At 42.7% G+C, this 24,785-nt stretch overlaps 1 protein-coding gene across 1 annotated transcript; it reads right to left on the bottom strand.

Moving 5' to 3' along the window:
- Window positions 1–2,673: 2,673 nt before the first annotated feature.
- Window positions 2,674–24,559, bottom strand: GABRP (gamma-aminobutyric acid type A receptor subunit pi; the record flags this gene model as incomplete). Its single annotated transcript, XM_080698275.1, has 9 exons — window positions 2,674–2,976; window positions 5,344–5,531; window positions 6,226–6,378; window positions 9,113–9,250; window positions 15,598–15,680; window positions 17,771–17,988; window positions 18,940–19,007; window positions 23,650–23,768; window positions 24,507–24,559. 9 exons carry the CDS (start codon window positions 24,557–24,559, stop codon window positions 2,674–2,676), a joined length of 1,323 nt encoding a protein of 440 aa, XP_080554401.1.
- Window positions 24,560–24,785: the final 226 nt, after the last annotated feature.

Below are 24,785 nucleotides of genomic sequence, written 5' to 3'. Positions count from 1 at the left end.
TACATAATGTGTGGAGTGATATAAAAACCTAAGGGTTTTTCCCCCAGAGTATATTCTCAAATTAATTTTTTTTGTGGTACTGGGGATGGAACCCAGGGGCATTCTACCTCTGAGCAACACCCCCAGCCCTATTTATTCTTTTTTTTGGTGTGTGGTACTGGGGTTCCTGGAAGCCCTTCTACCTCTGGGCTACACTCCCAGACCTATTTTATACTTTTTTATTTTTGGAAACAGGGTCTCTTAAGCCAGCACGGCTGGCTTCAAACCTGCGCGATCCTCCTATCTCCACCTCCCAAGCATGGGGATTACAAGCGTGCGCCACCATGCCCGGCTTATTCTTTATTTTTGAAACAGGGTCCCACTGAGTTGCAAGGGGCCTCACTAAGTAGCTGAGGCTGTCTGTGAACCGGGATCCTCTAGTCTATTCTTAAATTATAAAACCAAAGTATATCACTTAAAAAAAGAGAGTTCCAAAATAATAATAATAATAATAATAATAATAATAATAATAAAAATACTTAAAAGAGAATCTTGACATTTTTTGAGAGTCGAGTCTTTTAACATGGCCAGGTTTAGTTGTAAGGCAGGTGTGGTAGTGTACTGGGGTCAAAGAAGAACATCGATTGTGTCAGCAGGGTTTACAATTTCTTCTGTAGGAAATTAGTGTGTGTGTGTGTGTGTGTATGTGTATATGTGTGTATGTGTGTATGTGTGTGTATATATGTGTGTGTCTGTGTGTGTCTGTGTGTGCATGTCTGTGTGTCTGTGTGTATGCATGTGAGTGTATGTGTATGTATGTATGTATGTATGTGTGTGTATGTGTGTGTATGTATGTGTATATGTGTGTGTGTATATGTGTGTGTGTGTGTGTGTGTGTGTGTGTGTGTGCTGTTGGGTGGGGGGAACATGAGGACCAGAGAAGTGTGTGCCTACTGCTCATTGGGCTTGCACCATAATGTGTCCAAATAGGAGCTTGTAACACACATCCTATAAATGACCATCAGGTTTGGTGGGTAGGTAATAAGGTGTATTTATTTCACAGTTCACAATTTTACTTACATAATAGCTTAAGTGGGACTTCAGAGCAGATATATTTTAAACATTTTAAAAAAATCACAAACATGATACAACCATTCAACCATATTCCACCTCTTTCCCCCCTCCCCCATCCCCATTAGAAACATTTTGTTAAAAGGATGGGTGATCAAACCCATAGAAACTGAGAAGTATCATAATGTTAAAAAGAATGAGAGCCTAGTGATACAGGAAGTAACTTAAGAGAAATCATCTTCTAAAGCTATGCTTTGTTTCAGAGAGGAAAGGTGTATATTTACTGGAAAAGGAAGCTAAAAAATTGGAGATGGTGACATTCTTTAAAATAATTGAGCTGAACTGGCCAAGGTGCACAGGGGTACACACCCTCGTGCCCCCTATGTTATGGTGGGATGTCTGGACTTGGAGAACAGAGGTGTTGTAGCATGTCTCATTGTTATTCGGAACACTCAGGGCCACTGTTCTCCTGCGTATTCAGGGTAAGTCACTCAAAGTAGTTTAGCTAGAAGCATCAGGGATTTGGGCATGGCCAAGTCTACTTGAGTTAAGCTGCTTGTACCTGGGTAATGCAGCTCATTATCTAATAGGCATCATTCCCAGTCATTAGAACACAGGGAGGTAAGCTCCTCTTGGAAGGATGCTGGGGATCTGTTGCTGGCAAGTGTTGCTCAGTGTTAGAGTAGCAGAAATGGTGGAATAAGTGGAGACTGTTCTTTTAGTACCTCACCAGTGTGTGAGTAAAGGTAGCCTGAAGGTGGATTTGATTCTGCAAGTTCATATTAAGATGTCTAGGATAAGTTAAATTCTTCCATTTCCATCCTTAATGTAGGAAAAGGACTTTTGCATTGTTTAGGACTAACATGCATATAGTTGTAAAATGGCAAGGGATGTATAATATGGGAATAAAGACCCATGTCCTTGCAGTTGAGGGAATCTATTACATCTTAGAAACAAGGGATGTATGTTTTACATGATTGATGCACTGAATTTTTATTCACTTAAATTTAATTTTTTAATGATAGAACTTACTGGAATTTTGGGAACAATTCTACTATCGTAGTAAAAATTTCTCATTAGTAAAAAATAATTTTAGGACTGAGTTAGTGTAGTGACTACCAATGAATTGGTATAAGCCCATGTTTTTCATTTTAATAAAAACCCAAAACTAGAAAAAATGTTACTCCCTAAATAGGTAAACAATGTACTTTATAAGCACCGCGGATATTAAGTGGTATGCATAATTAACTTAAAAACAATCTCTGAATCAATCACTTGGGGGGTTATGCAATACATGTAATGTTCTCCTTCCCCTGGTTTATATTAGGTAAATGCAGACCAGAGAGCCACTGAGCAAGTGGATCTGACGACATTTGTGTTGGGTCCATGGGGATGTCCTTCACGAACAGGCTATTTCCACTGCAAAACCCTGTAATGTAAAAACTTCTATAAAACATAAAATTCTGATGATTTACATTACATCTTTTAAGGAGAAATGCCTATGTGTTATTTTAGCCTCTTGTAGCACCATTGTGTTAGAGTGCATACTTGGCCTAGAATACCACTTACATCATTACCCTGTTCTCTTGAAGACCTACGGCAGGCAAAAAGTTCAACGTCATCTCAAAAATACATGTAGTATGCCCAGTAAAATAAATTGGCTAGCATAAAAATCAAAGGAAACAGTAGTTTGGAGTATCGATCAACATTGCTGGGGTTTTGAATTGTGAAATAATCAACAATCCTGCCCATCTTTTCTCGGAAGACAAACTTGAACTTGTCACTGGTTTTCATTGTCAAGTCACTGTAATCAACTTTGTCACCAGAGATTTCAATGCTGGCAAAGCTGATCTTCCGTTTAAAGCTGGAGAGGGAGCTGTTGATGATGTTCGTGATATTGACTTCCTCCACTTCCTTTGCTTTCCCCTGGTTCATAAACAATGCAGTTAGCTTAGAAGACATGACTCAGCAAAATAAATAAGTGGGTAGTGAGCTAATGAAAAGTTTAGAGGCTCAAGTATTGAACAAGTAGCTTTAATAGACAGTGGCATTGAGTATCTCAGAAATTGGCTGGTAAGCCAGACTTGGAGTCTATTTCTCCTGTTTGGAGACACCTATTTGCAAGCCAGCAGCATATATAGCAGGAAGTATAATCATTGCCCTCTCTAGATGTGCAGACCAGTGAGCTAAATGCCAAATTCTCAGGCTATGAAGTTAGTAGACCTGGATTTCAATCCCATTCAGCTTCTTGCTGTTGTGAAAATCTAGTTGCCTTAATCTCTTTGAGACTTGCTTTCCTTGCCTGCAAAATGGCAGTGATATTAATACCTACTTCAGGAGACTGATGGGAAGATTAGTGGCATAAATTATATATAGCACTCGATAGGCATTTGGCGAAGTTCTATTATGTTCCAAAAAGGAGGAAGTAAGTGATTATGCGAGATATAGAAAGTAAGGTCTTTGCCATAGAAACAAGGATGCTCCCTGCCATGCCAGGGAGCTGTCATTCCCCAAAAAGGTGAGGGTGACAGGAAACATGGAGAGTGTAATGAAGTCAAGGAGAATGTAATGTGGATTTTTGGCCAGGCTATTTATTAGCAGTGGGATCTTGGATGAGTTATTTCATCTCCCTGAATGGCAGATTTCTCATTAGATAATAGTCCTACATAGCTTACTGGGTTACTAGGTAGACTAAAAAAGAGGCTGATAGGTGCTGAGGACACACCAAGTACTATATCGTACATATATTATTAAACACACAAAAATAAGGGTCTTCTGGTGTCTTTGGTGGAGGATCTCATTGATATTCCAACCATTATTTTTCCAATCTAGTAAATTCAGATGGGGGAAGAGGAGTAATTAAACTTTCTTTTTCCAAAAAGGAAGCTTACAGGGAGCAAAATAAATGAAATCCATATTGTTCCTTGGCTGGCACACATGTTCATTTGCCTTTAGTGCTTGGAAACCATGACTATGTGAATCACTGCTCACAATAGCCAAATACTTGGGGAAAAACAACCGGCTTTGGGTCTGTTCCGTTTTCTCATTTCCTCACTATTAGATCCAGTGTGGTCCTAGCATACTGCTAAACATGGGTCCCTCTTCTAAATTGTATCCCTATAATTTTCTTGCTTGTTAGCATGATCTTGTAATCTATGGTCTATTAATTTGGCTTGCAAAGGACCCCAGGGTTCTATGGGGCCCTAAAGAGTGAAGAGTGTGGCCCATTGCTTATTGCAATCAGGAAGAAGAGACAAGGGTTGGGCCTTGAAGCCAAGCAACTTTAGCTTGGAATCCTGCTTGCTATGGTTTGGGTTTGTGATGTGCCCCCAAGACTCATGTGTTAAAAGCATGTCCCCAGTGCAGCAAGGTTTAGAGATGGGTCACTGGAGAAGGTGGGTCACTGGAGGAACTATATCTATCCCTGGGTCCCTCCTCTAACCCCGTGTGCTCCAGGCCACTGTGAGAAGAGTAGTCTCGTACCATGAGGGTTCATGGCGCTGGCCAACCATGAAACTTCTGAAACAATAAGCCCAAATAAATCTTTTCTCCTCTAAGTTGCTCATGTCAGATAGTTTGGTCACAGCGATACGAAACAGCCTAAAAAACAGCTCTGCCTCTTATTCTCTGTACCTCTGGAATAAATCACTTACACTTCTTGTTCTCAGATTCCACAGCTATAAATATGAAGACAACTACCTCATTGGGTTGCTATGAATACTTCAAACTGTACAATATCTGCAAAAGGCTTGATACTGTGTCTGGTGCATGTAAAAACTCAATAAATAATAACCATTATTATTCAGAGTTGGATCATGGTACTTCCCTGCCAAATCAAATAATATCAGTCTTTCCCAATTAGCAAAAGGAGTGCTAGTCAAGATATTTGTTCACACATTTATGCTAACCATTACTTGTATAATTTAAGGATATAAGAACGCAACAAAAGAGTGAAGTAATAGTAGCTATACAGTAATCTGGAACTTGTAAATAGCTGATTGTGGTTGGTTGGATACTAGATTTTTCATGGATTCTTGTGATTGTGGTTGTAATTTTATGTTGAACACAGTTAACAGTTACTTTATGATAGAAAATTAAATGTACAGATATCTCATTGCCTTCGGTGAAAAGAATGGTCTTTTCCAACAGGCACCACAACTTCCACATGTGCTTGCCTGAATAAGAACAAGATTCATTGGAACAAAGTGATTATTGGACCCAGGTCCAAATCATCTCTACAGAACAGCCCATGGCACAAGTGATGGATTATAGGCAGTGTCCCAAGGTCCTTACCCTATCTTTGGCTGCCATCTGCTGTAAGGAACTGTAGTGAGCCACAGCATATTCCAGCAAGGCCCCAAACACGAAGCTAAAGCAGATCCCCAGGTACACATCGATGGCCTTTATGAAGCAGTTGGTGTTGGGAAGAGACGTGCGGGACCCAATCATCAGCGTGGTCATTGATAGCACAGTGGTCACTCCTGAGAAAACAAGTAGGGAACGTTCCCAAGTTGGCAGCCAGTTAACCCTCTCTGTTAGCAGGGAAATTCTCCAATTTCCTCTCAGAAACTGGAAAGGTAAGGAGAGGACTAAGAAATGGAATATATTTCATTTTGGAAAATCTGAAACCTTGTATAACAGGCTTGATTTGTCCATTGTATAAAAATATATAAGTGATATGGTTTTCTTTTTCTTTCTTTTTTTTTTTTTTTGGTGGTACTGGGGATGGAACCCTTCAACCTCTGGGCTATACTCCCAGATCTATTTTATATTTTTATTTGGAAACAGGGTCTCTTAAGCCAGCGCGGCTGGCTTTGAACCTGCACAATCCTACTGTCTTTGTCTCCCAACCGCGGGGATTACACGCATGCGCCACCACGCCCGGTGTAGTGATACGGTTTTCTAAATGTTTTGTTTTCTGTCTTTTACTTGGCAGGAGTGGTCAATACACAAAATAGCTGACAATGGACCATCTAATAAAAATTTGCCCTTATCTGTCACAGTGAAACAAGTTTTTAAAAATGCATTACTTCTAAAGTAGTCTCTGACTCACTTAAAAGAACCTCTAAAGACACCAACTCTTGAAACCGCCCTGTAAGATCAGTGAAAATAAGGCATGAAAGGGTAAAAACAAATACCTGATAACCCAGTTCTTAGAAACTGCCAATTTCTCACCAATGCAAGTTCTTGCAGGAACTGAATCAAGGGAGATCCAAAATGAAACCCAGGATAACACCACCAGGAAAGTGGAAGGAACGTAGGTTTCCAAAATGAAATACAGGACATTCCTCCGAAGCTCAAATTGCAAGACCAATCGTGTGTAATTTCCTGGTAGGGTAAACAAGAGATAGGAAATCATGTCTGTTCACGCAGTGGAGTAGTTTCCCAATGGGGTGCTTACACTGAACTGCTTTACATTAAGCTCCTGTTACTCACCGAGATTTAGTTAGCCATAGACGGCCGTTAGAGTTTCTACAAAGGATCTTGCTGCTGCATGAAATGGGACTTAGAGGGGTGCTCTCCCCTTGGATCCTCTTCTTATGCTTTTCTCTATCATAGTGTTTCTACTGTTTTGGAGTCGCCAGTGTCCTTGACATCTCCCGCACTGGGCTCTGAGCCCCCTGACAAGCAAACCCGGCATCTTGCAGTTCTGCATTCTTGAAGTGGTGTTCAATAAATACCTGCTTTCATGATGACCTGAGACTATCCATTTTTCAAGACTATTGCAAAATAGATCTATTAAATATAATTCAATTTTTGATGATATCAGAGGTATCCCAGATTTTATAGTACTTCAGGATCCTTCTTAGGATATTACTAATGTAACTGTTAAGGCTTGAGTTTGAAATGTTCTCCCCCCATATGCTCATGTATTGAAAGCACGTCCTCAGTGCAACACTATTCAGAGGTCAAATAATCGAATTGGGGCTTTAATATCATCAGTTAATACATTTTCGGAAGGGTTAATCATTTGAATGGACTTACGAGTGGTAATTTGTGCAGGTGGGTTGGCTACAGGAAGTGGGTCACTGGGGGTGTGGCCTTGGGATTGTAACTATCCTGGGTTATTTCCTGTCCAGTTTTCTCCTTCTAGCCACCATGACATGAGAGTAGCATCTATCCACCGTGCCTTGCCGCTGCAGCCTCTGCCTTGGAGCTGACCCTAAGCACTGAAGCTTCAAAACGGTGAGCCCAAATAAACCTTTCCTCCTCCTCCTTTTTTCTTTTTCTTTCTTTCTATTTGTTTTGTGATACTGGGGATTGCACCCAGGTTATACCCACAACTCTTTATATTTTTTTGTTTTGCTGAGAGCCTCGCTAAGTTGCTGAGGATGCCCTCAAACCTGCAATCCTCCTGCCTCAGCCTCCCAAGTGCTGAAATTACAGATATATGTCACCACGCCTAGCTAAACTTTTCCTCCACTAATTAGTTGTCATTATCAGGTACTTTTGTCACAGTGATGAAAAAGCTAATTAAAATGATATCATAAATGTGGGAAACGTAAACAATAGGAAGTCATCATGAACAGAATCCTATTCAGCAAATAGGCTATTGTAGAGTAAAACATAGGCCTGGGTTCAACTACCAGGTTGTGTTCCCACAGTGCTTCTGTGAAGGGGAGGGGGATGAAACAGCAGGCCTAGCAGCAGTGGCCAATGTTAGGCTGGGTGGAAGGCTGGCAAGGTTATCCTCTGGAGACTGAAAGAAGTGGCTCAGAGTAGAGTAGGAGAAAAGCAGGAAGGTGTTGGGAGAAGCCACAACTCATGCCATCTCAAGCTAAAGCCTGGACTTAAAATGATACCTTCAAATAGCTAAAGAACAGAAATATCACTGGAGAATTATAATATGAAATAAACATGCAATTTCAGAGCATGATTGGACCCTAGAGATAACTTATTATTTTATTTTATTGGTGGAGAAATAGAGACACAGGGAATTTTAGTGGCTTGAATGAAGGACCTGTACTTGATATTAGATGCAAGATTAAAACTGAGATCTTTTACTCAAGAGGTGTTCTACTAATCTATACTCTCTGCTTTTGTTTTTTGATTTTTGAAAATTGATTTTGTAGAAAAACACCTAGAATCAATTTTTGGCTAAATAATGGCCCATTTTTATATTTAAAGTACATATTATATGCTATCTGGAATTAGGAATTCTTAAATCTGGACCCACTTTTTTTTCATGAACCCAGTTTGGGAACCCAGATTTGGTAAAACATGATGGCATAAGCCTAATTTACAAACTTGTTTTTGAGAAATAACGTGTATTCATTCATTCCCCCTATGAAAGTAATATATTTTAATTACTTAAATTTTGCAAAATGAAAAGCAGAGAGGCAATCATCTTTCCTTCTAGTCTAGTCTTTTCTCTATGCATGGCCTTCCATTTCTAGTTTTTATGTGGTCCTGATCTATCTATCTATCTATCTATCTATCATCTATCTAGTCATCCAGGCTACATTAAGATATGTGGTAAAGTTTTTCAGGGTATAAATATTGGTGAGAATAATTATTTGTATTATCATGAGGGAATGAGAAGAACATGCCAACCACTTATATATAAAAAACCAGGTCTTTTAGAAAATATGTATCTACAACTGCCCAAGACTACGAGATCCATCTTTGATAAATAATGGGAACAAATACTTCTTCCTGCCAAGCTTGAAGTAATTAGGGGGTACCTGCTCTCTCTTGTTGGACACTGATGCTATGTCTACTCAGGAGATCGCTCCTTATTTTTATTCCTCAGTGTGAAAATCAGTGTGCTAAGTAGAAACGTGAGTGAATTCCTTGTATGAGGGAGATGTGGAATTTGAGCAGTCACTAGGAGGTAAACAGTGGTTGGCCTCAGGGCTGATCCTGGGATCTGTTGCTTTTCAGTCCTGGGCGTGGGGTAGGTAGAAGTGCAGGCCCATGAACCTGCTCCCTTTACTCCATCCAGCCAGGGGATCCTGGCTCCAAAGGGTAAAGTGGAGAAGAGAGGATAATTCAAACTGAGAGTGCAGCCCTCCACCTCGGCCAGTTATTTTTATCTCATACAATTGGTCACACATGTTACCTGTCTCCTGATGCGATCTGGTGACTAAAGTGAAATACCGTTGTATGGTGTACTGAGCAAGTCGCAGGTTTTCTAGCCCACGCACGGAATCATTCCCTCTCAGCCAGGTGAACTCCACGTCGTTTCCATCGTATCCCCCTGGCAAATAAAACGGAGCCCTGGTCAGTGTGAGAATGTCAACAGATTAGACTGGTCTGGAAAAATGCTACAGTGTGGAGACAGCAGGAGCTGTATCCTGGTGGTAGTCCAAGGATGATTTCATGCCAAACTTGGCATGATTTCTCCAGTGCAATTACAGCACCTACTCAAAATAAGGTCACCTTCTAGGACCATTTGTCATCGATTGAGAACTAGTCCTGTGCTAAGCACTGCCTGCACCTGGTAGATGAAGAGCCTTAGAAGTTGCCTTTTTAATTATTAAATGATACTTATTGAACACATATATATATGCACATGCAAAGGGCTATGCTAGATACTGCCTTTTAGTGCAGCCCAAGCTGTTACAGGGTTTTCAGGGGCTTTACAACTGGTCTATTCATATTTCAAGTTGGCATAAATGTAAAAACCCAAACAAAAACCCTACAGCCAGCCACTTTATTGATGTCAATATATGCAGTTGATAAATCTCCAACTAGTTTTTACTAATTTAGACAGTAATAGTAATAGCAATTATCTTTATGAAACATTTATGTTGTCCTTTATAGATGATATCCCTAATGTTCTCACAAACTTGCCAAATAGATAGGTAATTCCTCAATTCTAAGATGAATTTTTTTTACCTTTTTGAAATTAGGATGGATTTTATAGTCAATTTATGTAGAAAAATCCTGCATTTTTCTTAAAATTTGATTACTCAGTAAATGGAATTAAAGTATTAATTCCTTAGAATTAAACTTAAACATTTTCCCCATTTTATACATAAAAGCTCTCAGATCAGAGAGGTTGTACAACTTCTTCAGGATAACAAGGCAAGCAAGAAACAGAGCCAGTGTTGTACCTCAGGAAAGTTTAATCTCAAAGCCCATGGATGATCATAATAACTCATTTAATTTAGCAAACAATTACTTTCTAAGTACCTTATTTAATCCTCAAAATATCTCTTTGAGAAGATATGTTAATGGTTAATATGGACCTTAAAAGCTGTTCAACACTATTAGTCATTAGGAAAATGCAAGTCAAAACCAAAATAACATACTACTTCATGTTCATTAGAATAACTATAATAATTTTAAAAAAGACAATAACAAATGGTGAGGACATAGAGAAGCTAGAACTTGGCTGGTAGTGATGCAAAATGGCACTATCATTTTGGAAAACAGTTTGGCAGCTTCTTAGAAACTTAACACAAATTTACTATTTGACCTAATATTCCATGCCTAGGTATCTGCTCATGAGAAGTAAATGTTCACACAAATATTTGCACACCGTATGCTCAACATAGTGTTACCACAGTATTATCCATAATAGCCAAATGTTCATTAGCTGATGACTGGATAAATGCATAAATAAACTGATAAGGATGCATATCTCCATATAAAGGAATATTTTACAGAAATGAAAAGGGATCAGATACTGATAACATATACAACATATATCAACTTCAAAATCATTCTAAGTGAGCCGGGCGTGGTGGCGCATGCTTGTAATCCCAGCATTTGGGAGGCTGAGACCAGAGGATCGTGGTTCGCGGACAGCCTCAGCTACTTAGTGAGGCCCTCTGCAACTCAGTGAGACCTGGTTTCAAAATAAAGAATAAAAAATAGGGCAGGGGTGTAGCTCCGAGGTCGGATACCCCTGGGTTCCATCCCCGTACCCGAAAAAAAAAAAATCATTCTAAGTGGAAAAAGCCAGAAGCAAAATATCATATTATATGAAATATTCCACTTTTAAAAAATATCCAGAAAGGACAAATTCATATAGACAGAAACTAGAACACTCATCAGGGCTGGAGGTGGAAAAGGGGGTTGATTACAAATAGGTACCATGGGTCTCTTTAGGATAAGAGGAATGTATTACTACTGCAATATGGCAAAGGTTGCCTGACTTGGTAAATTTACTAAAAGCTTTTGAATTACATACTTAAAATGGATGAATTTTATGGTATATAAATTATACTTAAGTAAACCTTAAAAAACAACTCTAGCCAGATACTACTATTTTCCCCACTTCCCTGATAAGTAAACTGAGGTCCAGAGAGGTTAGGTACTTACAGTCACCCAATTAGTTATGGGAAAGCCCAGTGGTTCCAGTGCCTGTGATTTTTTTTTTTTTTTTTTTTTTTTTTTTTAGTGATACTGGGGGTGGAACCCAGAGGCTTTCTACCTACAGGCTATACTCCCAGACCCATTTTATATTTTATTTGGAAACAGGGTCTCACTAAGTTCCTGAGAGGCTCACTGAGCAGCTGAGGCTGGCTTTGAACCTGTGTGATCCTCCTGTCTCAGCCTTCCAAGCGCGGGGATTACAAGTGTGCACCACCACATCCAGCTAGTGCCTGTGATCTTAAACACAAAAATGCATTCCCTTCATATTCAAAATCTATGAGATATGAAGTTCCCCAATATTGGAACTAATATTTTGATATCAGCTTACAGTGGTTAGCACCTAGTTAGGCATTATCCCTCCTCATACTGTATGATCTCTTTGAAGATTTCTAGGTAAAAATTGTGTATGGGCTTTTCTTTGGAGGCCTCTAAAAATGTACTGAAGCAAGCTACAAATTGGCCTGGAGCCCCCCCCCCCAAAATGCTATGAAAAGGAGGAGTACAAACTCATACTTGTACATTGCGTTTCCAGCTAATAAAGACTCACAATGGGTACATTATCACCTTCCTGCCCTTGGGTGACTGTGGGAAATTGTGGAGATGGAATCAAATCTGTTAGGAATGTTGTATAGAAAAAGCCCTCAGTGAGTTTTCTGAACCCAACCAACTGCTAATAAACATTCAGAGAAAGCTTCATCTGCTCACTGGGGATGGTATTCATGCAAGCAGAGTGCCGAAGTTTCCAGGAGAATCTTACTCCTGGGATTTGAGATGAGCCCAGCCACTGCTTTTCCTATGTGGGGCTCACACGAGTTCTCTTTGTGATAACCTCACGTTTTATTCTGCCACCAAACAGCTGTATCGCTTCAAGAAGGTTTTGCATGCATTTAATCAATAAGATAATTAATCTATTTGAGTCTTTAATTAAATGTCTACTTCTGAAAAATGGCTTCTGCCTCATAATGGTTGTGTCTTCCTGATGCTGCCTGCCGCTTGCGTCCTTCTCTACAGAGTGCAAATTAGTCTCCAGACCTCAGCTACTTATTCCCCCCACCCAAGCCACGCTCTGATGCCTTAACAAGTTATATTCGTGGTGTTATTTTCCTATCAGAGGTGCCCAAGTTTGGTAAGCATTTCAGAATCGCTTGCTGAAGAACAATGAAGATTACTTAATAATGCTAGGGAATTCACTTGACGCCACATATTAGAGTAAATCTTCATTTCTTATTATAAGCCAGTCCACAGATTGCAATTTACATGTCCACTTACCTGGCATTGCTGTATTTACCTTTACATATACCAGGTAATCTCTTGTAAAAGTTGGAAGCAGTAATGTGAGAAACCTCAATAATTGCTTTCCATACTTGCTTTTTAAAAATATCTTGCAAGTCCTGGGGATTGAACCTAGAATCTCCACATACTCACTGAATTCACTACCACTAAGCCATCCCTCCAGCCCTTCCTTGCTTTTCCTAACCTCTACTATGTTCCTCCTTCCTCCTATGCCTCAGTACATTTAGTGCTCTACTCCTTGTCCTCTTAGCCAGCTTCAGCTGATCCCTCCTGTCTGATTTCAAACGATACTTCCCCTAGGAGACCTCAGACTCCCCAGGCTTCTATAGTGCCATCACTTTATATCTTATCCTTTATTTCTCATAATACATTAATCTGATTTCTATTAGATGATGGACTTTTTGGAGACGGGAGCATTGTTTTCATCATTAGGTTGTAAACATCTACCACAGTGTCTAACACAGAATAATCATTTGGTTGCTGATGAATGGGAGGCATGCAAATGAGGGCTGACAGATGGAACTCAACCAGTCACCCAGACTAGCTGGAGACTTTAGTGGGAAAATACGCGGAAATAAGTATTAGAACAAGTCAAAATATTTTCCTCAGGACACAGGGGAAAGGAAAAACACTGGCCTTGGTCCTAAGTAACGGAAAGAAACTGGCACAGGAATATGTTTGGGACTGCTGTGTGATAATCGCATTGCAATTCAGTTTAACATTCTGGCAGGATTTGGGGGATCCCAAACTAGCATCACGTGGGATGCTCAATTTGGGGAAAATAATGATAATAAATGGGCACTAGAGAAACTGGAAAGGAGTTATTAAAAGCTTTTCATTATCCCCATATTACTGTTTAAAATCACTTTATGGTATACTTAGGAAAAATATATAGCTCAAATCCTGAATGAGCCACTGGAATGAAATTCCCCTGTGACTCTCCAGCCGGATGGAAGGGCTGCCTGAGTTAGGGGACAACTGCATTTTGGACCACTATACCTGGGTTCCAGGCCCAGGGTTGCCACTTATTTATTGTGTTCCTTTGGGAACACAAAATGAAATATGATGAGCTCCAATTTCTATAAGCATAAGGTGGGGAAAACAATCCTAATAGGGTTGTTTAAGGTATTTAGTAGAGTGGCTGACACACAGTAAAATACTGGCACATGGATGCCCTAGTATTTACCAGGAAAAGAACATTCATTATTGCTGTTGTTAATGGAAAAGATATTTGATCAAGGAAACCAACAGCAGATTGAGATCATAATGTATTTGTTACCTCCTATTAGAAGTCTTTCCCCAATAACTTTTCTATGCCCCTTATAGTGGATAGCAGGGGGGAGTGTTCTAGCAAACAAAGTGCTTTTGCACAAGAAAGAAGAAGGAAAGAAAGAAGCAGAAAGTTTTTTAGGCTTCCTAGAACTCAAAGGGCAGCTCTGAGTATATTTGCTGAATAACGGAAAAGCTGTTGACCAACGGTCCATGTCCTCTTCATTAGCTTCTATGACTGATTCTAGGGTTGATTCAACTTTGGTAGAGTGTGTAGAATGGTAAAAACCATGGCCACAAGAATTTATGGGGAACCCACCTTGGATCATAGGCCTTTGGAGGATAAGTAGCCAGATAGATGGCATAAAAAAGTTACAAGTGTAAGTATCAGGTGCTAGTGTAGACCCATTTCCATCAAGATGTTTTCTTTTCTTTCTTTCCTTTTTTTTTTTTTGTGGTACTGGGGTTCCTGGAAGCCCTTCTACCTCCGGGCTACACTCCCAGACCTATTTTATATTTTTGAAACAGGGTCTCTTACGCCAGTGTGGCTGGCTTCGAACCTGCGCCATCCTCCTGTCTCCGCCTCCCAAGTGCGGGGATTACAAGCATGCGCCACCACGCCCGGCTAAGATGTTTTCTTTAAAATAGAAATACTCAGCAGGCCAGGCATGGTGGCGCACACTTGTAATCCCCGTGCTTGGGAGGCAGAGACAGGAGGATCACACAGGTTCGAAGCCAGCCACGTGCACTGGCTTAAGAGACCCTGTTTCCAAATAAAAAAGTATAAAAATAGGTCTGGGAGTGTAGTCCGGAGGTAGAAAGGTTTCCAGAAACCCTAGTACCACCAAAAAAAACAAAAAACAAAAAACAAAAAACAAAAAAAAACCTCAGCAGGGCATGGTAGTGCACGTTTTTAATCCCAGCATTCAGGAGGCTGAGACAGGAGGATCGTGGTTCGCAGACAGCCTCAGCTACTTAGTGAGGCCTTCTGCAACTTAGTGCAACCCTGTTTCAAAATAAAGAATAAAAAATAGGGCATGGGGTGTAGCTTGGAGGTCTAATGCCCCTGGGTTCCATCCCCAGACCCGCAAAAGAAAAAAAGAAAAAGAAAAAGAAAGAAAAATAAATACTCATTAAACAATATTCCATGGCTGTGTAAATTTGGGAAATATTACCTTTCTTGGAATTTTTCATGAAATTATCTTATTAGAGGCTCTTAAAAGCTCTGCAGCAGAGAAGAATGTTAATATTTTAGATTTGGGGGGCCATATGGTCTCTGTCACAGATACTCAACCATGCTATTGTAGTGTGAGAGCACAGGACACACTTATGCTCCAATAACCTTCATTTACAGAAATAGGTATGGGTTGAATTTGGGACATGGATGCAGCTTGCTGGTCCCTGGTCCCTGGCCTGGAACACTGAGTACCTTAATGCATGTCCTTTGGTTGTCTTTTTGGTACTGAAAGCACATGGTTGCCCTCAAAGTCTGTCAGGTTAGAGGGTTTTTCTCTAAGAAGAATCTAAATCTGTCTGGAAGGATGGTCAGATGGGCTGAATCCATTGCAAACTGATGTCAAGAAAAGAAAAGTCACTAGGTGTGGATGCTAGTCAAGTCCTGCTGGTTCTGCCTGGGGAACCTGCAGGACATATACTTACAGCTCTCTAGCTGCAGCTTGCATGTCTGTGTGTCCATGGGGTATTTAGACAGATCCATGTTACATGCAACAGTCGTTGTGATTCTAAGGAAAGAAAAAATGAGTTCAGACAGAGTGTTACAAGAAAGCTATAGAAAGCATACATTCCCTTCTAAGGGCTGCTCCAAGAGGACTTTCACCTGCGTTCTTCCAGGGAACATATGGCTTGGAGCCCACATCCAAGGCATTCTGGAGGTTTGCTGTGCTGAACAATACCTGAGAGACCCAGTCAAGCTGGATCCAGAGCGGAAGAAGTTGGAATGCTGGCAAGTTAGAGGCAAAACATCCAACAATTCTACAGATCAGACTTGCTTGTCACCTTGTTTGAGATGCTCTTGTTGTTTGTTTGTCAATGGAATCTTCATGATGAACCTGTGTAGGGCTGGAAAGTGATCACTGGAGGGCTTGTGTAAGCTCAGGGGCTCTGAGGGGCTGAGCTGGGCCCGGAGCCCTGATCCCCTGGATCTTTGATGGGATCCAGATGTAGAGGCAGTGGCAGGCACTGGGCACTGTGGCTCTTGCAACTGAATGTCAGTGAAGCTCTCACAGTTTTTACTCAACCCCCTTATTAAGTACTGTCTAGGTGCTCCCAGAAGCAGAGGTGACCACAGTATAGTGCCTACCTTGGAAGCTCACACTTTCTTAAAGGGAGACAGGATAACAACCACTACTGTTTAGTAAGTGCTTGTAGCTGGCCATTTGCTGGGCTGAGTGCTTCCCCTGCATTTAACCCTTTGAACAGCTCTATGGAGTAGGACATATTATTATTCTCATTTTGCTGCTGAGGACACTGAGGCTCAGAGGGTCAAGTAAGTTGCCTAAGGACAGAGCAGGGACTTGAACCCAAGTCTGTCTGACCCTACAGCTAGGGAACCATTATATATAATTTGTTGTCCTTACACAAGACAATGTGCTATAATATAGGCAGACATATATATATGCACAAAAATGCACTCACATCTATGCACACATGTGCTGTCGGAACATGGGGAAGAGGACACTAATGTTGATTGAAGTTATGGTCAAAGGAGGGGTCTAGTTAGGTTTCTTGAAGGAGGACTTGGGCATTGCAAAATGTGGTTCTGCTGAGATGTGTCCAAAAATTTCTTTGATTGGTTAGCTCAGTCATTGCTTTACAACTTCATATACTTGACATCAATGAGTTCCATTAGTATTTGGTTTCTGGCCTTCTCCTCAAGGCCTCTGGAGCATAAGTGCTCACAGTCTTTGCATATCATACATGGCTGAATCCTCTGCTGTGGGCTGCCTTTCTGTCTTAGCCAACTGGGGCCCCACCAACAATTGAGTGGAAGGAACTTCAGGCCTTAGGGAGTTGGAGAAGAGATAGAGAGGAGCTCATAGCTGCTAGTGGCCGGGGACTTTGGGACATTGCACCTTGATTCTCTGTGCAAGCATGACTCAGACAAGTAGTGATGCATTCTGAAGCTTCCTCTTTCCATGGAGCCCCATGAAAGGAAGTTCCTTGCATGCACTTTGGTTTGCTCTGGTTATTTCCCTTCCTTCTTGCATCACATACTTCCTTTTACCTCTTTTTTTTTGGGGGGGGTTAACTGGGGATTAAACCCAGAGGCATTCTATCTCTAAGCTATACCCCAGCCCTATTTTATTTTATTTATTTTGAAATAGGTTCTCACTAAGTTGCTGAGACTGGCCTTGAACCTGTGATCCTTCTATTTCAGTTTCTTAAGCACTGGGATTACATGCATGCACCATTACTCCCGGTTTCCTTTTACCCTTTAAGACTCAGCTCAGAATCCTGTGCAAACATCCTCTAATATCACCTTCAAACCACTAATCTTCTTGGGCCCCAGCACTCAGGACTTCCTTTGTTTACATGTGTATGCCTTTGAGAAGCACAGGCTGCTTCTCATTCAGCTCTGTATCTTCAGCATCCAGCCTGGCACAAAGCAAGTGCTCAGTAGATGCTGGTGGACCCAGACTGGACTGAGGGAGGGTCCATCTGTTACAGGAACAAGATCTAAGAGAGTGGGAACCTGAGAAGCTTGGGACCTCAGAGTAAATATTTTAATACTGGTCACAACTACTCAAGATGTAGCTATGCCTTTTCTTGCAGCTGCTTTCCCTCCAACCCCAAGTTGCAGGTACCTGCTCACCTGAGAGCATATAGGACTGTGCCATTGGAGAAGAGGCGGATGAGCCTGTTTCCCACTGTGACTTCATGGAGGAAGGACGTCTTGGACTCTACAATGTAAGTATCTGGTACCCAGAGGAACTCCACGAGGCGGGCATCCAGAGTGAAGCTCTTGTTGCCCTCAAACACCAGCCGCTGGTCGGTCCAGCGCTGTCGGAGATATATGGTAGCTGTGTAGTCCTATGGGAGAGACGGGGATGGTCAAGAAGGTGTTTTCTTACATGAGAGGACCAACAAATCAGTCAGTAGATTGTAGTTCTGACCATCTCCCCTCTCTGAAGGACCATGTGATATCCAGGTTTCCTCAGGACATTTTATTCTTTTCCATAATTTTTATCCCTCCTTAAAACGACCCATTTCATTGTTACATTGTCTGGTGTCTCTCCTCCTAGTCTTTGAATCCTTTTTCTCCTCCTCTTTCTGTTTCTTCTTCTGTTCTGGGGATTGAACCCAGGGACGTTTTTACCTCCAAGTTGTACCCCTAGCCCTTTTATTATTTTATTATTTATTTTTTTGTTTTGAAACAGGGTCTTGCTAGGTTGCTGAGATTGCCTCAAACCTGAGGTCCTCCTGTCTTGTCCTCTCAAGTACTGGGATTACAAGCATGTGCCACCCTGCCTGGCCTCATTTTCTTCTTGACACTTAGAAATCCTGTTCTATAAGAATTTCCCTTTTGTATCCCAATTTCTCCCTAGCTTCCAAGTGATGGGGGAGGGGTTAAGTGATGGGGGAGGGAGATCTGATGAAGGAAACACTTCAGCAGACATGATGTGTCTATACAAAATTATCAATGCCAATCTCAATATCATGCACAGAAAAGGGAAGGAGGCTTACCAAGGGCTGTATGCATGTACGTCCCTAATGCTCTGAACTTCATCATGACTAATACAATGCACAATATATATGTTAATATAAATATATGCATATACATATATGTATATACAGTTTCCTTTGAAATAATTTAACAAAAATAATCTCCCACTGTCTTGAGTTCGGGGATGAGTGTCTAACTTCTACATGGAGGAGGGATGTACATCTTTCTTTTCTGTTTTGGGGCAGCTAGAGAGGGTATCCCCATTAGCCACATGAGAGGGATAGGACTCCCTAGGTGAAACACAAGAGGACCCTCACCATGTTACTCTCAGAAATGCTGGAGATGCTTGCGATGTCCAGAGTCAATGCTATCTGAACAGGTTCTCCTGGAATAAAGAAAAAACAAAAGGACAATAGAAACACAAATATCCATCTTTCTCCCCACTCATCTGCTTTTAGCCCTTTAGGAGTACACAGCCACCATTCACATTAGAGTACAGGGAAAACAAAACTATTAAAAATTACAAAAGTATCTGGGTGTGGAAGCACATGCCTGTAATCCCGGTGCTTGGGAGGCTGAGGCAGGAGGATCACAGGTTTGAGGCCAGCACACGGCAACTTTGCAAGACCCTGCTTCAAAATAAACAAAACGGGCTGGGGTATAGCTCAGTGGGAGACACCCTTTATTCAATCCTGGGTAACTTAGTAACACATACACACTTCCAAAAGTAATACTTATGAGAAAAATTAAGCAATCTAGAAATACAAAATGTAAAAGGTTGACGTTTATCTCCCCCTCTCAGAAGCAACCATTGTGTATAGCGTCTCACCATTTAATATGAAAAATATGCATAAGTTCATAGTTATCTGAACATATTAGAGATACCACACGATTATTAGTACACATTTGGGAGAACATAATGGTAAATCACATGCTACTTTTTACAGGGAAGACTTTTCCTAGGGGGATTCCAAGGGGCTGTCAGGTAGAATGTGACAGAGACCTAGTGATCTGCGGCAGGTGGCTTGTTTCCTGCCCCCCCCCCCAACTTGGTAGATTTGCTTCAAGATGGCATTCAAGACTGCTCGACTGAGCTCCTGTTGACTTCCTGACACTTTCTTCCTCTGTTTTTCTCCTCTTCAGGACCCCTGAACTATTTAGACTTCCAGAACCTTCTCCACTTGGCCCCGTGCACAGACTGTTGGGCCTCCATCTTGGAGATTGGTCAGATGGATAGAACTCCAGAGAGAGAGAGAGAGAGAGAGAGAGAGAGAGAGAGAGAGAGAGCCAGCTGCGGCTCTAGAGACTCAGTGCCAGAGCCACGGTTCTCTGGAGCCAGGGTTAGATGCTCATTGGTGGCATTTCCCTTTGCTTCCCTCTTTCTTCCATATTCTAGCTAATTTGGAAGAAACAACTTTGCTCACCAGGGGATTAGATGCAATAGCATTCACTGGTGATAAAGAACGGGAAGGGTTCCCAGGGGACTGTGTAATCCCAACATTTGGGAGGCGGAGACAGGAGGATCATGGTTTGCGGACAGCCTTAGCTAGTTAGTGAGGCCGTCTGCAACTCAGTGAGACCCTGTTTCAGAAAATGAAGAGACTAAAGAATAGGACTGGGGGTGTAACTTGGAGGTAGAATGCCCCAAGGTTCCATCCATAGTGAAAAAAAAAAAAAAAAAGATGCTGGAAAACGTCTAACAGGTAGAAAGGAGTCAGACAAAGCAACTTAATGATTCGCCTAAGGAAATCAAGCCATGCAAGGCAGGCAGGAGTTTGGAAATGGAGTTTTATGAGCAATGCAATGAAAAGATAACTGAGTGTTAATAACTGGTGGGAAAGGGGAAGGTCTTTGAGGGCAGACCTTGGAAGGTGCTGAGAAGGGTGAGGTGCTAAGTGGCTTTCTGCCCTTCCAAGCGGCACAGCTCAGCATCAGGAAGCTCAGCCTGGTGTCTTGAAGAGGGCCTTGAATCCCACGCTGGCCACTTAACAGCCTTGTGATCGCAAGCAAATTGCCAAACCTCTCTGTGCAAGTTTCTCACCTGCCCATGGAGTGATGGAAGCTGCTATGAATTGAATGTGCATTCCCCCCTCAAGTTCATGTTGAAAAGTAATTGACCCTGAAACAGTGTTAGGAGGTGGGACCTTTAAGAGGTGATTAGGGCCTGAGGGCTCCATCCTCCGAGGTAGAATTGGCACAATTATAAATGAGAGCCAGCCCACTCTTGCGCTTTCTGGTCCTCTCACCTTCCACCAGGTGATGATGCAGCAGGAAAGCTGTTGCCAGGTGCTGGCCCCTGGTCTTGTACTTTTCAGCCTCTAGAAATGTGAAATTTTTGTTCCTTATAAATTTCCCCAACTCATGTATTGTGTTCTAGCAGAGCAAACATGAAAATAAGTGCCTGCCATGGAGGCTTGTGTTGGGAAGACCGAGGAAGCTGTTTCAAGTGTCTGGAACGTGGGTCACGCATTAGTTATCCTCCTTGAAGAAGGATGGGGGGACACGCAGGGGTTCCAGCCAGCCCTGTCGTGGAGTTGGTTTAGTTTTTTTCTAAATGGTCTAGCTCAGACCTTGTCTCAGTGGGATTTTTTTTTTTTTCCTAATGCATCAGACCTTGCTCTTTCTTTCCCGGAAATTATAGGAGTAAGCTGTTCCACCAGAGGGCAGCTTCTCCCAGGAAAGAGGTCAGTGGCCACGACTAGGTGGTGTTCCTTAGTGCCTGCTTCAAACCTTTGCTCTGTCCAGCTCAGTCTCTGAAAAATCCTATAGGGGTCTCGTCTTTTAGGACCTCGGGGTATAGAAGCTGAGTCACAGATATTACAGAGAGCAACAGGGCCTTCCCAGTCTCCAGGCTGCCAAGCAATTGTAGGTTCCTTTAGGCAGCAGAAGTAAAAGGACTAAAAGGCACCAAGTAAGGGGAGAGGGATTGAGTCCCCCTTCTTTGACTGAGGACCGGGACCCCATGCCCCATGGTCACCACAGATGGGACTGGGCCTCACATCCCCTTAGGTCCACTCAGCAATCTCCTTGCCCCAGGTCCCTGCATCTTGTTGGCCAATGGGCAGGCAAAAGAAGGGCAGGGTCCTGACGTAATTGTTTAAGGTTTGGTGGCAAGAGAAGTTGTCGAGTGGCCCTAACCAAGGTGTTCAGCCTCACATGACTGTCACTAGTGTGCACTGGGAAATTCAGGGGATGCAGAATCTCTCTTGGTCTCATGATGTGAGCAACTCATATCCTAATTGTGTGACCATGCAGCTCTCAGATCTCCAGCTGAGAGATGTAACTGACTGCAGGTCCCAGCTGCTATGCTCTGGAACCTACAGCACTCTTGCTCTGAGGCTGTGCTTGCCATGGGCTGCAGCCCACCAGAGAGCTGAGCATAGTGGGGATAAAAAGGCAGGCCTATTCTGGGAGTCACTGAGGCCAGAGACTTCTCTGATGGGGAGGGTTGGCTCAAGGGCGCTCTGTGGCCTTTCCAAACACAGTTAAAACTTTACTGCTTCAACTCAATCAACCTTCCTTCCTTCCTTCTTTCCTTCCTTCCTTCCCTTGGGGTCAGACCTACATTGTGCTGTGGTATCTCTCTAGCTCCCTCTCCACTCACTCTTGATATCCCAGTAAATATCTTAAAGAAATAATTTACCTTCCTGGTATCTGCCTCTCAGTGGCCTGGATTAATTCTGATCCTAGATCTGAACAGAGTTTTCTCATTTAAAGGGAGGAGCAGGAGGAAAGGGGATAAAGTAGTCTGGAAGCCAGGTGTGGTGGCGCACTCTTGTAATCCCCGTGCTTGGGAGGCAGAGACCGGAGGATTGCGCAGGTTCGAAGCCAGCCGCGTGCGCTGGCTTAGGAGACCCTGTTTCCATAAAAATGTAAAAATAGTTCTGGGAGTGTAGCCCGAAGGTAGAAGGGCTTCCGGGAACCCCAGTACCACCAAAAAAAAAAAAAAAGTAGTCTGTGCCCCTCTGATGTGGCAGGTACTTCATGTCCACACAATCCCTTCATCGGATCCTTCCTGTGAGGGAACGAGGAAGTACCCATTCTACAGAAGGGAAACTGAGGCTCCGAAAGCCAAGGAACTTGCTAAGCAATGGTGCTAGGATCCAAACTCAGGTTTGTTCAGCTCCAGTGTTCTCGTTGTCTCTCTTGTTGTCTCTCTTGTTGCCTCATTCTTCCAACAAATATTAGTTGGCAACTGGCTGTATGTCAAGCACAGAACTTCTGCTGGGGGAGGGAGCTCCCTGCGGTCTAGAGCTGAGACAGACATGAGGCCAGGTACAATACAACAGCAATGGCTATAGTTTGGAGGTGTGTTCAAAGTAAGATGTAAAGAAAGGGGTGGGCCTGGAGCAATCATGGGTGAACTTCTTAGAGGAGGTGGAAGAAAAATTAGCATTTTCTCTAGAAAGAGGAGTTGGAAGAGTAATTCAAAGCCCATAAACAGTCTTTGCAAAGGCACAAAGGTCAGGGAGGCTGAGGAGTAGGGAGCACTGGGGAAAGAGGCAGGAGGAGGGTGAGGATGGCAAATAGAGACTGGGCTGGGAAGATCTGGGCACGCTTGGACTCTGGGCAAGGATGCTGGGACCCTCGCAAGTGTTCTGAGGTGGCCAACCACCCAGGAGAGTCATCGGGGTGGCAGCGGGGGAAGTTAGCTAGGAAGGTACAGGGTGAGGATCAGAAGGGGCCGTGTTGGTGGCAGATGCTGAGGTCTTTAAATGATGGTCCTGGAAGTGCAGGCAGGATTATGACAGTGTGTGAGCTGCTGTAAGAGGTGCTGGCCGCCTCCTCAGTGGGGAAGAGTATGTCTTCATCTTGCAGTGGAGACAAACTGCAAGATGTGGAGAGACAAACGGCTGTCTTTAAGCTAGTGTGAAAACTCATTGACGCCTGTCCTCATCTCTCATTACCGATCCTTAAAACAGGCTGCAGATCAGGAAAAGGAGTCAACCCAACCTCCCCAAACCTCTTCTGCATTTTGTCTTCTCCTGAGCATTTGAATTAATGTCTGGCCACAAAGAATAACCTACCCCCAAAGTTGGGCCTGAGAAACTTGTTATAGCCTGCTGTGAGGTTCTCAAAGCCAGGCAGGGAGAGCTTGTCGCTTCTGCTGACCTCGATGTTAAACTGATTCCCCTGGATGCACATCCTGCAAAAGAAAAGGGCTTTGATTTGCACATGCGTTCCACAGGTGAAGAAACGTGTATAAACCTGGACTCCTCTTCACCTGTGTGTGTGTGTGTGTGTGTGTGTGTGTGTGTGTGTGTGCGCTCTGCCTAGGGACCAGCGGTGACTTTCCTAAGAGAAACCTCTTGATTTTTAACGAATGAGTTACCATCTCATTTTTTTTTTTTTGAAGGGGAGTAAAAGGTTTATTGGAAGCAGTAGGGAATGGGGAAAGGTGGCTGAACACCCGAAAGGGGCTGGAACTCTGGGGTCCAGCAGCTGCCTTCAGGACAATACTTGAGAGTAGCCCAAGCCGAATTTCCTTCAGTTGCAGGCTGCTTTCTTTCAGAGTCCACACGATCTGCCAGAAGGGAATAGGAAAAGTGGCAGAACACCACTCGGGCTGTCGGGTCTCTGGTTAGCATCTCATTTTTATTACCCATTTACCACAGATCAAAATGTCAGGCTACTTTGGGAACCCTCCGAAGGGGAGGTGGTTCTTAGAGGAGGTGGAAGAAAAATTGGACCATCTATGACCATTTTGGAAACGTTTATTCTTGAAATAGATCAAATGGCAGAAAATTGGATTGTTCTGAGGCTTCATTCAGGGAGGTGAGGGACTAGTTTTTCCTCAGCATAAGGAAGTAGGAGGTGCCGGCCCCTCTGCTTCCCCATGGTCATGCGCAGAGCGATTCAGACCAAGACTGATAACAAAGCTTACCTTTGAGTGAAGAGGCTCAGACACATGAAGGTCAAGTGGACACTGTAGCCCATGTTGAGAGGCTGTTTGCACAAACAGGTGTTGAAGAAGGAATAACCTGGGGGGCAGCAAACGGGATCAGGTGAAGGAATTCAATCCAAGGACTCACTATCCACCCAGGGTCTCCTTCCTGTGGTTTTCTGGTGGGGCACTTTCTCCATGTGCATAGGTGAAGCCTCTCTGCACATCCCTCCGTGCAACCCTACTCTCAATGTGTCATCTAGACCGCTATCATTTTGG

Source organism: Muscardinus avellanarius (genome assembly GCF_963383645.1).
Source record: "Muscardinus avellanarius genome assembly, chromosome: 7".
Taxonomy (NCBI): Eukaryota; Metazoa; Chordata; class Mammalia; order Rodentia; family Gliridae; genus Muscardinus; species Muscardinus avellanarius.
Note: the sequence above shows the minus strand (reverse complement) of the source record. Positions and strands in the feature narration are given on the sequence as shown.